Below are 16,241 nucleotides of genomic sequence, written 5' to 3'. Positions count from 1 at the left end.
GGGTACCTGGAGTCTGAATCGGTGGTTTCATAAACTGAGGAGTCGGATGATTTTTGTACCGACTCCACAGGCCTGTTTGCGCGATCCACAATATTTAACTGGTAACGTAACACGCATTACCGTAGCAATGCTCGCATTACTCGAGTTCTGTGGGTCCTGCTAATAGTCTAACTCCCAGTACACTGCTGGTGGTGGTAAGGGTATTACAGCTGGTTAGTGCATCAGAACCATGATGAGAAGAAGTACATATAGTGGCCAGCCTGATCAGAACGTGCATGTGTTCACTTTTTTATATTTCTCCAAAGAAAGACTAGAGAACAGTCTGTAAATTAAGCAGTTGGAACGGCTGTCATTGGTAGCAGTGGCGTAACTAAAATTTGTTGGGGCCCCCATTGTTCACACCCCTTCTTTTGCCTCCCCTTTTTGCTCTTTGCGGCCTTGGAGTCCATCCTACAAGGGTCATAAAACAAGTGTGGCCATCATTATCTTCTCACCCAATACCAGTGTAGCCACCAAAACACCTGATCTGAAGTATAGTCTCCTGTATCAGAGGAAGGGAAGGTTAGTAGTTGGGTCCCCCTCCCCCAGCTCTGGGCCCCACTGCGATTGCAGGGGCTACTTTCCTCTAGTTATGCCCCTGATTGGTGGTAGAGGGTAAAATCTTACTGTAGCTTTGCGAATCAGTACCCATGTCACATGTCCATTCACTTACACTTTAAACACAGTATATTCCCACTATTTTTGTTTCCCACAAATAGCTTCTTACCTTAACTTTCTATCGTAACTACCAATGACAGCGTAAAGGGGTAATTCAAGATAATCTGCACATTACACTAGCAACGCTTGCATTACTTCCGTAACATTGGTTATGCTAATTAGGTAATAATACGCAAATCTTACCGTAGCTTTGTAAATCAGAGCCATGATGAGATAAACATAGGTACATATAGTACTAGTCCTAAGCACACCTGTAATAAGAGGAATAAAGAGGCTGACCTATTTATTTCCATTTAAACATTGCAAATTGCCGGTTTTACCTGTTGATCCTCTGCCTCTAATACTTTTAGCCATAGACCTGCAGCAAGCAACAAGGAAACAAATATGGAAGCCACCATATGCCTCTCATTTTGGGATCTCTTTAAGAGATTGTCTGAAGTCCCTTTCTGTCTTCCTGTATAGCAACTAGCGTTATCTATTGAGCTTTTCAAACTTAGCCTGGATAATTGAGAAGTAAATAGAAATAAGGACCCTCTTATCTGTATGAAAAAACACTGCTGATATGATTTTAAGTTTGAAAAGTTCAAAGTGTCATTACCTGTTTGTCTTGCAACTGAATGAAGCAGATTTTACACCAGGCTGTCATAGCTGCTGTTTAGCATTCCGTCTTAAAAATTCAGATCTTAAAGAGAACCAGAGGTGGGTTTGAAGAATATTATCTGCATACAGAGGCTGGATCTGCCTATACAGCCCAGCCTCTGTTGCTATCCCAAACCCCCCTAAGGTCCCCCTGCACTCTGCAATCCCTCATAAATCGCAGCCACGCTGCTGACAAACAGCTTGTCAGAGCTGGCGGTGTTTATCTCTATAGTGTCAGTCTGCTGCTCTCCCCGCCTCCTGCAGAACTCCAGTCCCCGCCTGCATCCCTTCCCTCCCTGCTGATTGGAGGGAAGGGCTGGGGGCAGGGACCGGAGCTATGCAGGAGGCGGGGAGCAGCTGAGACTGACACTACAGATGTAAACACAGCCTCACAGCACGGCTGTGATTTATGAGGGATTGCAGAGTGCAGGGGGACCTTAGTGGGGTTTGGGATAGCAACAGAGGCTGGGCTGTATAGGCAGATCCAGCCTCTGTATGCAGATAACATTCTTTAAACACACCTCAGGTTCTCTTTAAACTGAAAATAAAAATATGAATGAATGTTCTGTTACTAGTGTGTTCTATCTACCATTAGTACAACGCATACAATTAATTATCTCATAAGTGTATTTTCTGGTTTTCTTTAAGCTTGCCTGCTACTTCAGGATGTGGATTGTGTAGCATTTGTGATCGGTATTAAAGAGAACCAGAGACAAAGCACCCTCATGTATTCTACCATATACAGTGGTTTGCAAAAGTATTCGGCCCCCTTGAAGTTTTCCACATTTTGTCATATTACTGCCACAAACATGAATCAGTTTTATTGTAATTCCACGTGAAAGATCAATACAAAGTGGTGTACACATGAGAAGTGGAATGAAAATCATACATGATTCCAAACATTTTTTTTTTTTTTTTAAACTGCAAAGTGGGGTGTGCGTAATTATTCAGCCACCTGAATCAATACTTTGTGGAACCACCTTTTGCTGCTATTACAGCTGCCAGTCTTTTAGGGTATGTCTCTACCCGTTTTGTACATCTAGAGACTGAAATCCTTGCCCATTCGTATTTGAAAAACAGCTCCAGCTCAGTCAGATTAGATGGACAGCGTTTGTGAACAGCAGTTTTCAGATCTTGCCATAGATTCTCGATTGAATTTAGATGTGGACTTTGACTGGGCCATTCTAACACATGGATATGTTTTGTTTTAAACCAATCCATTGTTGCCCTGGCTTTATGTTTAGGGCCGTTGTCCTGCTGGAAGGCAAACCTCCGCCCCAGTCTCAAGTCTTTTGCAGACTCCAAGAGGTTTTCTTCCCAGATTGCCCTGTGTTTGGCTCCATCCATCTTCCCATCAACTCTGACCAGCTTCCCTGTCCCTGCTGAAGAGAAGCACCGCCAGAGCATGATGCTGCCACCGCCATATTTGACAGTGGGGATGGTGTGTTCTGAGTGATGTGCAGTGTTAGTTTTCTGCCACACATAGCGTTTTGCATTTTGGCCAAAAAGTTCAATTTTGGTCTCATCTGACCAGAGCACCTTCTTCCACATGTTTGCTGTGTCCCCCACATGGCTTGTGGCAAACTGCAATCTGACTTCTTATGCTTTTCTGTTAACAATGGCTTTTTCTTGCCACTCTTCGATAAATTCCAACTTTGTGCAGTGCACGACTAATAGCGGACAGATTCCCCCACTTGAGCAGTAGATCTCTGCAGCTCGTCCAGACTCATCACGGGCATCTTGACTACATTTCTGATCAGCGCTCTCCTTGTTCGGCCTGTGAGTTTAGGTGGATGGCCTTGCCTTGTCTTGGTAGGTTTACAGTTGTGCCATACTCCTTCCATTTCTGAATGATTGCTTGAACAGTGCTCCGTGGGATGTTCAAGGCTTTGGAAATCTTTTTGTAGCCTAAGCCTGCTTTAAATTTCTCAATAACTTTATCCCTGACCTGTCTGGTTATGTTCTTTGGACTTCATGGTGTTGTTGCTCCCATTATTCTCTTAGACAACCTCTAAGGCCATCACAGAGCAGCTGTATTTGTACTGACATATGATTAAACACAGGTGCACTCTGTTTAGTCATTAGCACTCATCAGGCAATGTCTATGGACTACTGACTGCACTCAGACCAAAGGGGGCTGAATAATTACGCACACCCCACTTTGCAGTTATTTATTTGTAAAAAAAAAAATGTTTGGAATCATGTATGATTTTCGTTCCACTTCTCACGTGTACACTACTTTGTATTGGTCTATCACATGGAATTCCAATAAAATTTATTCATGTTTGTGGCAGTAATATGACAAAATGTGGAAAACTTCAAGGGGGCCGAATACTTTTGCAAACCACTATATATCAATGGGAACATGACAGTAAACACCTACTCTGCTCTTTGTTTCATTTTTCACTGCTCAGTTTTCTTGTTATCAGCTCTGATAAAATATCCGACTGATTCAGTCTAGCTTTAACAAGAAGACTGAAGAGTGAAAAATGAAACAAGAGCAGAGTAGGTTTTTACTGTCATGTTCCCATTGATATATATGCTAAAATACATGAGGGTGCTTCGTCTCTGGTTCACTTTAAGTACAGTTTCCATTTCAGTTTTGCTTTTTGCACGGTGTTACTGAATGAGACAGTTGGCTTAGTGTAGGAATATTTATTTCTGTCTAACAGGAGAAGAACACTGGTTGCTATTGGCACGCATGATTTAGACACAATAAAGGGACCTTTCATCTACACTGCCAGACCACCAACAAAAATCAAGTTCAGACCGTTGAACCAAAATAAAGAGTACACTGCTGCAGAGTTGATGGATTTTTACAAGGTGCGTACTGATCTGTCGTGTCTGTAATATTTTACAGGTTTATACCTTTCTCTTTCAGTTTTGGGTACTAAAATATTGTATTTTCTCTCAGCATGCATTGCTGGGCCATTTTGCACTGAAATGCAAGTCTAAATCAAATCTTTCATGTTTTTAGAGCATCTGAACATATGCATTGAAACCTGACAGTAAATGGGCAGCAGGAAGACCTGAACAAAATGTTTAAAATGAAAACAAAATTCTCTTGAATCTTTTTTATGTCGGTTCATTGCCTGACCCTTTGCACATGAGTTGTGTTCTGTCTTTCAACACAGCCTACCCAGAGCTCCACACACTTCCTTCAGCGATTACTTTCCAATGCATTTATGCCTGTCACTTAGATGAACTATTCAAGGATAGAGATGTCACGAACCGCAATAGACTTCAATGGGCAGGCGAACTTTCAAAACTACAAACACTAATTCTGTCCACAAAAGTGATGGAAAAGATGTTTCAAGGGATCTAACACCTGGAGGGGGGCATGGCGGAGTGGGATACACGCCAAAAGTCCCAGAGAAAATTACGGATTTGACGCACAGCAGAGTTCTAATCCCTAAAGGGCAGAAATCACATTGCATTCCTAAATTGGAGGCCTAAAGTGCTTGAAAACATCTTGCCTGTGTATACATGGATCAGCAGTTAGTATAAGTAGTGTACTGCTTCACACTGACAGACCAAACTCACTGTGTAACGCACCGCACACAGCTGTTTGTGTAGTGATGGCCGTGCTGGACTGGTGCGCACCATGGGGAGAGTGCAGGCGATGGTGGTTTTCATGCCCATATGGTGGGGCTGAGGTAGCTCAATGACAGAACAACAGTGACTGTCCAGCTGATCGAATTTGGTCTGTCCACAATGAAGGAACAACCTTATTATCTTGAGTGTGCCCCCCAACACACTCATATAGCCGGTCATTGCTTCATTGTGATACGGACGCCCCTTCACCGCGGCAAGGTAACGATCACAAAGGGGAATTGACACATGTACATGCCTTTTGTATTGTTGTTGCAGCCGCAGTGCAGCCAGAAAAATTAGGCAGGCATGTACACGCAACAGAAAAATTATTATAGCGGCCGCTGCTAGCAGCAGCAGCAGCCTTAAAAATTCAGGAATCCACCTGAAGTCCTGGACCCTGTTGGTGGTGGCGGAGAAGGCAGTCAAGCAGCCTGCAGGCATGAGATGCTGTGTGGGGACCGACTTAGTCTTGGGGCAGGCACTCACACGGCGTGCAGGCAGAGATGCTGTGTGTGTAGACTGACTGAGTCTTCGGGCAGGCTTGACCGTGCTTTGAAGACCAGGCATCCGTAGTCAGATGGACCCTTGACCCAACGCTGTGTGCCAGACATGACACCACTTGCCTTTCAACATCACGGAACAGTTTGGGTATCGCCTCTTTTGAGAAATAATTGTGGCCTGGAATCTTCCACTGTGGTGTGTGGCTTTGCTTTTGTGTGCTGCTTTTCCTCAGGTGGTCATCAAATTGCAGTTTGTGCTTTTTCATCATGTGCCTTCGTAAGGTAGTTGTCCCTACGCGGGTCTTGGTCTTTCCACTGCTCAATTTTCGGGGGCAGAGAGTACAGATGGCATCGCTCTCATCTGAGGCAGACACACAAAAAAAATTGTGTTAAGTGGGGTGCCAGAATCAGAGCAGGAGGAAGAAGATATGTCACGCTTCCATGCGGAAGCTGAGGAAGATGGGGTATTCTGTGTTAAATAGTCAACTACGTCCTGACAATATTGGGGGTTGATGGCACGTGCCTTCTTCTGAACACTGTACTTTGGTTGAGGGTCGCACGAAATCATGACAACACGACCTCGAACAGACCTGCCGGGTGGCCTGCCTCTGCCTGTTGTTTTGTCCATATTGGGGGGATCCAAATATGCAACCACCTGCTCATGGCAAGTGACAGAGGAGAGTGATCCATCCTCATACTGCTAGACCTTTCTGCAGCCTTTGGTACAGTTGACCATGGCATCTTGATAAACAGGCTACAGGAATACTGCGGCATTGATGGCATAGTTCTTCAGTGGTTCCAATCCTTCTTGAGTGGTAGAACCCAAAAAGTGTCTATGGGGCCCTTCCTGTCCACCCCTGTACCACTTAAGTATGGGGTGCCCCAGGGCTCAATCCTCTCTCCCCTGCTTTTCACCATTTACATGTTACCGCTTGGAAAACTAATCCAAAAACATGGCCTGACATACCACTGCTATGCGGACGACACCCAACTAGCCTGGTGTGACAGACCCAACTCTAACTATAAATGCCTGCTTATGTGAACTACAGCAATGGATGAATGACAACTGGCTGAAACTAAATGCAGACAAAATTGAAGTCCTTCTGATCGGAGGGTAGCACAGGACAACAAAACAACTTAACTTGCAGTCTTCACCACTGGGAATAGGAGGCACGGATCTACACAGCTCCGATCATGTGCGTAGCCTGGAAGTTGTAATTGATGGGGATTTAAACTTCAGAACTCACATCTCGGCTGTGGTGAAATCATCCTATTTCACCTTAAGAACATCGCAAAAATCAAGCACCTCATCCCCCAGAAGATCTACCAACTTTAGTTCATGCCTTCATTACCTCCCGACTGGACTACTGCAATGCCCTCTACACTGGCCTTCCAAAAAAGGACTTGTACCGCCTACAGCTGATACAGAATACTGCTGCCAGACTGCTAACCAACCAACCCCGTCACTGCCACATAATGCCAGTCCTGCACTCCCACTGGCTACCTGTAGAATGGAAGGTCCTATTCAAGATCGGCCTACTGACATTTAAATCACTGAATAATCTGGGCCCTGGATACATGAAAGAAATGTTGCAGCTGCGTAGCAATCCCCGCATTCTCAGATCCACAGGTTCTAATAATCTAGTCATACCCAGAGTCCACTTTGAAACGTTTGGTCCCAGAGCCTTCTATTATGCTGCCCCTATGTTTTTGAACTCCTTACCTCAACCGATCAGGACAGCTCCATCCCTGGACGTGTTTAAATCCAGACTGAAAACCCACCTGTTCAGTTTGGCATTTGCAGAAATATAACTTTTGTTGTGTGAATACTTCATCCTACTACCAATTACTGAATCTGAGAGAGCCTAAGCGCTTTGAGTCCTATGGGAGAAAAGCACTATAGAAATGTTATTGTATTGTATAAGTGAAAGGTATGCACTGACTTGACTAATACAATGTGCAGTCACACAGTTGCAGTGAAATGTATGCAGTGACTGGTATATAAAACAGCGTGCGGTCACACAGGTGCAGTGAAAAGGTATTCACGGACTGGTATATAAAACAGCAGCAGTCACACTAGGCACTGAATGTGCTGGGCCTGGCACAGTATAGCAATTAGCAAGGGCCTGCTGCGACAGACAGGGCTGTATATGCAGTGTCAGTGGGCCACACAAAAAAAAAATCATCATAAGAACATTAGCTCTCAAAAGAGCTGTTTTGGTGGTGCTTTTCAGCAACAAATATCAGCAAGGAGCAACCTAACAGACCTCCTAACTATCGCTTCTCCTATCTCTCCAATGTCTCTCTCTTCTCTCACTAATACTGCAGCACACAGTGAGAACATGGCCGACGCTGCTGCCTTATATAAGGCAGGGGGCTCCAGGAGGGAGTGCAGCTTGATTGGCTGCCATGTGTCTGCTGATGTGACGGTCAAAGTTTAGCCCAATGATGTAGTATAGGATGCGGGTCGAACCCGCATAAAGTTCGAGATCCGATACGAACACGCATTGTTCGCGCAAATAACTTCGCATGCGAACCGTTCGGAACATCTCTATTCAAGTATGTAAAAAAAACTCATGTATGCCATACCGTAATCATCTGAATTTAAACAGGTGCCATACAGGGACTTTTTTGAGATTTGAAAATAAGTGGAGTCTCACATTTATTCTACACTCATGATTGGCAGGCATGGCAATAAGTGACTTGGAGTATTGTGCTGATGAAAGAACCTCTTTTGACACTGATAGCTCACTTTAGTTACTTCCAAATTTTAGCATAATATTGCCCTGTGTGAGGAGATGGGGCGGCACTATGCATATCACCCTGTCGGCGCACTCTGCCACAAGGTCATATGTTTGTCATTTTTTGCGTTGCTATAGTATGCGACAGGAGCAACACAACACAAAAACAATATATGTAAAAATGGCCTGAAATGCATTTTTTTTTAAGGTTAAAGGATTTTGTTTTCCTGGTCAGGTTACACACTTATCTGACACCCGTCATACTAGCTGTGATATTACCAGAGGCAAATTATCTCATGCAGTCAGCAATCTGAACGGGGGATCTCGTGTGGACTGTGATGCTTGAAGTCAGCACATCCTTTCAATAACTTGGTATTGGCGTGGACACTTTGATGCTATATACTGTATATATATTTTGAGCTGCACAATTTGCTGCAGAACTTGCCACACTTTGGGAGGCAGCAAACTGAGAAAACTGAACAAAACTGTTTCTCTTCTATATCTTAGAATTAAGTAACTCACCTTATTAATGATTTATGCACATGACCCTATTATACAAGTAATGGCTATGCAAGAGGCTTTTTTTCCACCTTGATGTGCACGATTGCATAATCATTCATTTTATAAAGTATCAATACGTTAGTAAAAATGAAGTTTAAGTACTTTGTCTAATCTAATCAGTCACACAGCCTGTGTATGCATCAGTAGCCCTGGTGTTGGATACGATTACAAATCCTTTAATGATATCGCTCTTGGTGATGTTTGATATATTATGTAAATGTATTATATATTGAATTTTTTTTTTTATATGCCAGTTTTTTTATATGCTAGTTACTATTTTTATTGCTCTCAGACTGACAGCCATCTGAAGCATTTCCTGCACATCATTGAAGATAAACCAGTCTATCCTGTGATCTATGACAGCAATGAGGTTGTGCTCTCCATGCCACCAATCATTAATGGTAAAAATCTTTTACACTTACAATCTTTTGCATCTCCATACTGGCACCAATTGAAAAAGCTGTAAAATGAGGATCAACTGTGTTATGGTGTGAAGCCAAGCGAAAAATGTCTTTGGGGTGAAAACAGTTTTGTCCTTCCTTTGAGGCCGACGTTATAGCTGTGCTGCGGTGCGCTGATCGCATCACTCCTCGGCGTTAAAAATAGCCTTCGGAGATTATTGCAGCAATTCACTTTCTGGCTTAAAGCCAAACAGGAAGTGGGGCTCTCTAGTGCTCACTTCCTGTTCCAAAATTAGAATTGCGCGGAAGTGTATTGCAAAAATGCACTTCAGCCCATGTGCACTGCAAACGCTGAACAATTTAAAAAAGCTGCGTCACCATAGACTTGCATAACTTCCGGTCACCGCGTGCCGCCGCACATTCTGCCTCCTAATGCACATTGAATTGGAGACCTCAGCGCATCGCACCGTGCCAGGTATGACATGCGCTATAGACCTACATTGGTTTAGCGGCAAAAAGGGTAACACAACGAGCCAGTGTTGGCGTAGGTGAAAGACCCGTTCTTGTAATGTAAAATCATCTGCAAGAATAGGTATGCATAGAGAGCTTTCCAGACAGCTTCTGATAAAAGCCATATACTTTACAATTCTAAGAGTGGCTATGCTGGGAATCCAGAACTGTTGATTCTGATCGCTTCAATTAAGGATTTGATTTTCTTGTCTCTTTCAGGGGATCACACGAAAATCAACTTGAATACCCGCAACGTGTTCATAGAATGCACAGCAACAGATCAGACAAAGGTGAAGGAGAGTTCATATTCTCGTGTCTGTGTTGAGCATATATTTGAGTATGCTCACTTAATATTTAATCATGTTTCTTTTTTTTTTTTTTTTTTTTTTTTTAGGCTAAGATAGTTCTGGATATGATGGTCACTATGTTCAGTGAATACTGCGATGAGCCTTTCACGTGAGTATGATATATGATGAGCGGTTTTCCTGCCCCATTAGGTCTGTAAATACACACTTTTCTCTGCTAAGCATGTGAACTATTTATGCATCCGGTACATCCAATTGGATAATCAGTTTCTTAGAGTCCGAATGTTACATAGTTGGGTTGAAAAATGACATACGTCCATGGAGGTCAAGCAGCAAATACGGTACAACACTAGCCTCCGCCCTTACATATACTGTATCAGTTGATCCAGAGGAAGGTGAAAAATCCTTACAAGACTTGGCACAATTAACCCTAAAAAGTAAAAAATTCCTTCTCGACTCAAGGTAGCAGTCAGATAAAATCCCTGGATCAACACCGCCGGGAATTAACTAGTAATCATATCCATGGATGTCCTTCAATGCAAGGAAAGCATCTAACCCGCTTAAGAGCTCATTCACACTAGGAATCGCGAAACGCTAGCGATTACTGCTAACGTTTTGCGGGCGTGATTGTTCCGTGATAAACTTGGAAAAATCACTGGACACAGTAGCGTTTTGGGAGCGATCGAGGTTAGCAGTTCTATAAATGCTAATCTCGATCGCTCCAGAATCGCCGGCAAACCGCTGCAGGTAACGCATTTGCGATGATTACTGCAGTCAGAACACTGCCATAGGGTAGAATAGGAGTAGCATGTTGTGAAAACATTAGCGGTTTGCGGTTAGATGTGAACAGGGCCTTAACGCAAATGTAGCATTTGCCATAACGACTTCTAGTGGAAATACAGGTCACATTTTAATCACCCTTACAGTAAAGACCCTTTTTCTAAATAACTGGCGAAAACCTTTTCCCTCCTTGCGCAGATCATGTCCCCTAGTCTTTTGCACAAGCCTAGGGACAAAAAGCTCATCTGCCAATCTTTTTTTTTTTTTTTTATATGACCCTGCATAGGCTCCAGAGTGATCAAACTTTACAGTGACATTTTCCAGGGAAAAAAGTAATACAGTAGTGGTTGATTATGCTCAGGAAACACGTATAATGGTATCCAATTGTGCTTCTCTTTATCTGATTCTTCCTCTTTACATGCTTTCCGAGTTTCCCCAAGCTGGCTTGGATTTTGAATTTAGCCTGTAGTACCAACATCTATACAGCAGGTGGCATCTATGCACTGTTTTTGTTTTTATGTCTTTTGAATGTCTCAAAAATTCAGTACTCTGCTAAATTGGCTACTTGAATGCAATGAGGCCCATTTCCTGTTACGTGCTGAAAACCAGAAACAACCTGTTCTGGCTGCCGTAGCAAATCTTATCACTTTATTACAAAATATGTAAAAAACGTAAAAAGCGCTCACAAAATGACAATATAAAAATACAATAAACGTTGTATAAATTAATACACAAGCCCGTAGGGCCAGCAGAGACTAGAATTGTGCACCAACTAAATAGTTAGGAGCGCTTGCCTATTAGACAATTCAATAAAAGTAGATAAAGTTAGGAAACAGCGCTCAAAAGTCCAGTCCCTCAGGCAAAAAGCCTGAATGTCTTCAGCAGTAGAAATACAGTTCATAAGGTGGGTGAGTAGCACAATGGTACCACTCCCCCAAAAGCAGAGCGACTCACCAGATGAAGCGGCCTGCTTATAGAGGAGGCTCCAACTCTTCTGGAGGGACGCAGCGGAGGGGGTTTGCCGGAGAGGCTGAGGGGTGGCCAATACCCCTAAGGTGCAGACGGGCCCGAATAGGCCGCTTCATCTGGTGAGTTGCTCTGCTTTAGGGGGAGTAGTGCCATTGTGGGCAGCACGGTGGCGTAGTGGTTAGCTCTCTCGCCTTGCAGCGCTGGGTCCCTGGTTCGAATCCCAGCCAGGGCACTATCTGCAAAGAGTTTGTATGTTCTCTCCGTGTCTGCGTGGGTTTCCTCCGGGCACTCCGGTTTCCTCCCACATTCCCAAAAACATACGGATAAGTTAATTGGCTCCCCCTAACAAAAAAAAAATTGGCCCTAGACTACAGTACTTACTATAGACCTATGGCAATGGTAGGGATTAGATTGTGAGCTCCTTTGAGGGACAGTTAGTGACAAGATATATATATATACATTGTACAGCGCTGCGTAATATGTCGGCGCTAAATAAATACTAAATAATAATAATAATAAAATTGTGCTACTCACCCACCTTATGAACTGTATTTTTACTGCTGAAGACATTCAGGCTTTTTGCCTGAGGGACTGGACTTTTGAGCGCTGTTTCCTAACTTTATCTACTTTATTACAAAAGACAATGGCCTCAATTCACTAAGATCATGCTGGAGATAATAAGGCAAGAGAGTTCCTTAAGTTACCTCCTCTGTAGTTAAGTTACCTCCTCTGTAGTTAAGTTACCTCCTCTGTAGTTAAGTTACCTCCTCTGTAGTTAAGTTACCTCCTCTGTAGTTAAGTTACCTCCTCTGTAGTTAAGTTACCTCCTCTGTAGTTAAGTTACCTCCTCTGTAGTTAAGTTACCTCCTCTGTAGTTAAGTTACCTCCTCTGTAGTTAAGTTACCTCCTCTGTAGTTAAGTTACCTCCTCTGTAGTTAAGTTACCTCCTCTGTAGTTAAGTTACCTCCTCTGTAGTTAATTTACCTCCTCTGTAGTTCATTTACCTCCTCTGTAGTTATTTTCACATGCAGTTAATTAACAGCCTGTCTTCAACTCTGGAGTTATTTTAAGGATTGAAGAGTTAACTTAAAGACAGAAGAGTTAACTTTAGGTTTGCCTGAGGAAAAATGTTTCCTGAGTACTACATGCCTTATCACCATGGTAACAACTCTAGAAGAGTTATTAAAGACAGGAGATAATCTTAGTGAATTGAGGCCATTGGCCTCAATTCACTAAGATCATGCTGGAGATAATAAGGCAAGAGAAAACTTACCTCCACACGTGAGAGAGTTATCTTACCTCTTCATTCCTTAAGTTACCTCTCCTGTAGTTAATTTACCTCCTCTGTAGTTAATTTACCTCCTCTGTAGTTATTTTCACATGCAGCTAATTAACAGCCTGTCTTTAACTCTGGAGTTATTTTAAGGATTGGAGAGTTAATTTAAAGACAGAAGAGTTCACTTTAGGCTTGCCTGAGGTAAAATGTTTCCTGAATACTACATGCCTTATCACCATGGTAACAACTCTAGAAGAGTTATTAAAGACAGGAGATAAGTTTAGTGAATTGAGGCCAATGTGTACAACAGCCTGTTGCACTCTGAGTATAAGATCTGTATCTGTTCTTCTGAGCAGCCAAACAACTACAGGCATTTGTAAGGAAGCTACAATCCCATCCTATTCCTAGGGAAATAACCAATCAGAGGGCAGTATCATGCAACATAGTTTTTCTGTAATCGAAGAATGGGCTAATTTTTACCCCGGAAAAGACTAGATGCAGGAAGAATAGCAGCAGTTGTCATTTGGTGCATATCTCCATAGTCTACCCTCAATGCACCAAAGAAAACCACTAATGTACTTATTTATTTTACCTGGATTGCATTATTATTCCTATAGGGAGCTGCTGGGACTGATGTTCAGCATTAACATATTGTGGAGCTCTTTCCCAACACTTATGATGATCAGAATCGGATTTATTTCATCAAGTGCGACAGTTACCTCACCCAGAATTGTTTGTGGTAGACACCGGCATTGGACATAGTGCAAATTTGCATACAGTGAATAACAGACTTAGATTAAATACATACAGCTATTGAGGCATAGGTGACAATAATGCAGGGGTACCATGCTAGGTGGTTTTGCTGTGTAAGGGGCTCTAGTTTAAGTTCAGAAGGAGCACTGCTTGGGGGCAAAAGGTGTTCCTGTGCCTGGAGGTTTTGGTGTGGATGGTTCTGTAGCGGCGGCCTGAAGGTAGGAGGTTGAAGAAACGAGGGTGGATGTTGTCGTGTGTGATCCTGTTGGCCCTAGTTCTCAGCTTGGATGCATGGAGGAGGTCCAGTGATGGCAAGGGGTGTGCCAATGATCCTTTCTGCAGTGTTGATTACTCTTTGGAGTCTGTACTTGTCACTTGTTGTAGTGCTTGCATACCATATGATAACAAGGAGCAAAGGATAGATTCATTGATGGCAGAGTAGAAGGTGCTCAGCAGCTTCTGCAGCATACCAAACTTCCTCAGTTGTCTCAGACAGAACAACATTTGCTAAACTTTATTTTGGCATTTGGTGGGGTTCTCATCCCATTCATATAAAATCGTTGGTGTTGGTTGTACCCAGGAAATGAACATTTGGTACTCTGGTGACTTCAGTTTCTGTTTCTTGTAGGCATAATCATGTGATTAAAGCCCTAGGAAAGCAATTGGATAGCCAGGAAATCACCTATGTGGTGCTATCCTTATATATTTTTAATTTCAGAAGCTGTTTATGTAATGTCTGCAATGCTGCTTATAGACATCATTCAAATAGCCAACAGCTTTTCGGCAGCAGAGGGTATACCACGTGGTCCATGAATATATGTTTTGTACTTTTATGTTTCTGTTGAAATTTTCCTATGTTTAATTATAGTGTTGAAGCTGCTGAAGTAGTTTACCCCGATGGAAAAAGCTATTTCTACCCGGTAAGTTGACTTGTTCTGATAGGCTCATCCCACCCAGAAGTGACATTCTGGAGCTAAGATCCATCTTTAGTTACTCTTCTAGTCCACTTTGTGGTCTTCACACCCCTTCTGTGGCATCCTATATATACAGTGCAGTGAAACCTTGATTTGCAAGCATAATTCGTTCTGGAACCATGCTTGTAATCCAAAGCTCTTAATGTATATCAAAGCATATTTCCCATAAGGATTTATGGAAATCCAGTTGATCCGTTTCACCGTCCAAAACTGATTATAGAAAATATTAAATACAAAGTACTCACCCCAAACTTTTTTTGTGTGCATTGCTCTAACGAGGTATTATTCAGTGGCGGTTGCTTTTGCCCACTTTTGAGGGTTTCATGGAAACATTGTACAGTCCCTATACTCAGATTAAGTACAATCCTGAAGCGTCAAAGGGAACAGAACCATCAACTCAGTTGTGATGACGTAATGCGTTTATACATTCACTGCTTGTAAATCAAGATGATTCTTGCTTAGCAAGTAACATGTTTTGCTTGTCTTGCAAAATGCTCTCAAACCAAGTTACTCTCAAACCAAGGTTTTACTGTACTGTAAAATAATTTCCCTGTAATGGCACCTGTAAAAGTCCAGAATTCTTTCCACCAAAATCCATGCTAGATAGAAAACTTTAGAAACTATAGAAACTTTTGGGCAATTTAATTATTTTAAAATGCTTTGGTGATATTTGCCTCTGCTCTTTTTGTCCAAGAGTTTCCTATAATTTCCTTTAGATTGTTAGCTCACAAGGGCAGGGCTCTCTCAGCCTTTTGTGTCTTGGAATATGTTATGCATTTTGTTCATCGTGTTTTATTTGTCACTGTAATTACTATGTCTACTAATTCTGTAATACGCACCAATGTTTATCTATTGTGTATACCATTGTCTGTGTTATGTACCCCGTGTTTGTTTCTTACTCTATTCAGCACCACAGAATATGCTGTCACTGTATAAATCCGTAATAATGATTTCATTGGCATTTTTACTTTTTAACAACTCTGTTCTATTTGCAGGAACTGCCATACAGGAAAGAAACAGTTTCTGCTGAGAAGATGAACTGTAAAATAGGTATCAGGTAGGGCACACTGGATTTCTTCCATTTTGAGATCATTGTAGAGATATAAAGAGATAATCAAGACTCTAGTGTGATTTTGAATCAAGTGTAATGTATAAGCAAAATATTCGAGGTTACACTCACAAGCGTGGGTTGCCAGTTGGCAACCACTTTTCAGGCAGGAGGTGAACTAAAACCTGTCCCATCACGGGGTTAAGAGGTCACTCTGTAGTCGTAGGAAAAATCGAGATAAACTCCTCCCACCCCCATGGTGGACACAGTATGTTGTAAACCGTTAAACCAGAGGTGCCAAACAGATTAAAACACGTTAAATGGTTAAAAAATATAGAGAGAACTAAAGATTTCATTCACTGTAAAAATGATGTGATGTGAACAAACCAGAAGGATACTGGAAGACTGTTTTCTGTCTTTTCTCCTCCTCATTCATTTAGTTAACTCCACCTCTTCGTGACCTTATATACTTA

General features: G+C 42.4%; 1 protein-coding gene across 1 annotated transcript in view; it reads left to right on the top strand.

The window, feature by feature from the left end:
- FARSB (phenylalanyl-tRNA synthetase subunit beta) overlaps positions 1-16,241 on the top strand; it is an 81,697-nt gene that overhangs the window by 21,808 nt on the left and 43,648 nt on the right. The window contains exons 6-11 of the mRNA XM_068280559.1: positions 4,029-4,179; positions 9,045-9,153; positions 9,883-9,953; positions 10,058-10,119; positions 14,615-14,666; positions 15,716-15,777. Of these exons, the coding sequence (XP_068136660.1) occupies positions 4,029-4,179; positions 9,045-9,153; positions 9,883-9,953; positions 10,058-10,119; positions 14,615-14,666; positions 15,716-15,777 (507 nt within the window). The remainder of the gene's footprint in view (positions 1-4,028; positions 4,180-9,044; positions 9,154-9,882; positions 9,954-10,057; positions 10,120-14,614; positions 14,667-15,715; positions 15,778-16,241) is intronic.

This window comes from Hyperolius riggenbachi, chromosome 4 (genome assembly GCF_040937935.1).
Source record: "Hyperolius riggenbachi isolate aHypRig1 chromosome 4, aHypRig1.pri, whole genome shotgun sequence".
Lineage (NCBI taxonomy): Eukaryota > Metazoa > Chordata > Amphibia > Anura > Hyperoliidae > Hyperolius > Hyperolius riggenbachi.
Note: the sequence above shows the minus strand (reverse complement) of the source record. Positions and strands in the feature narration are given on the sequence as shown.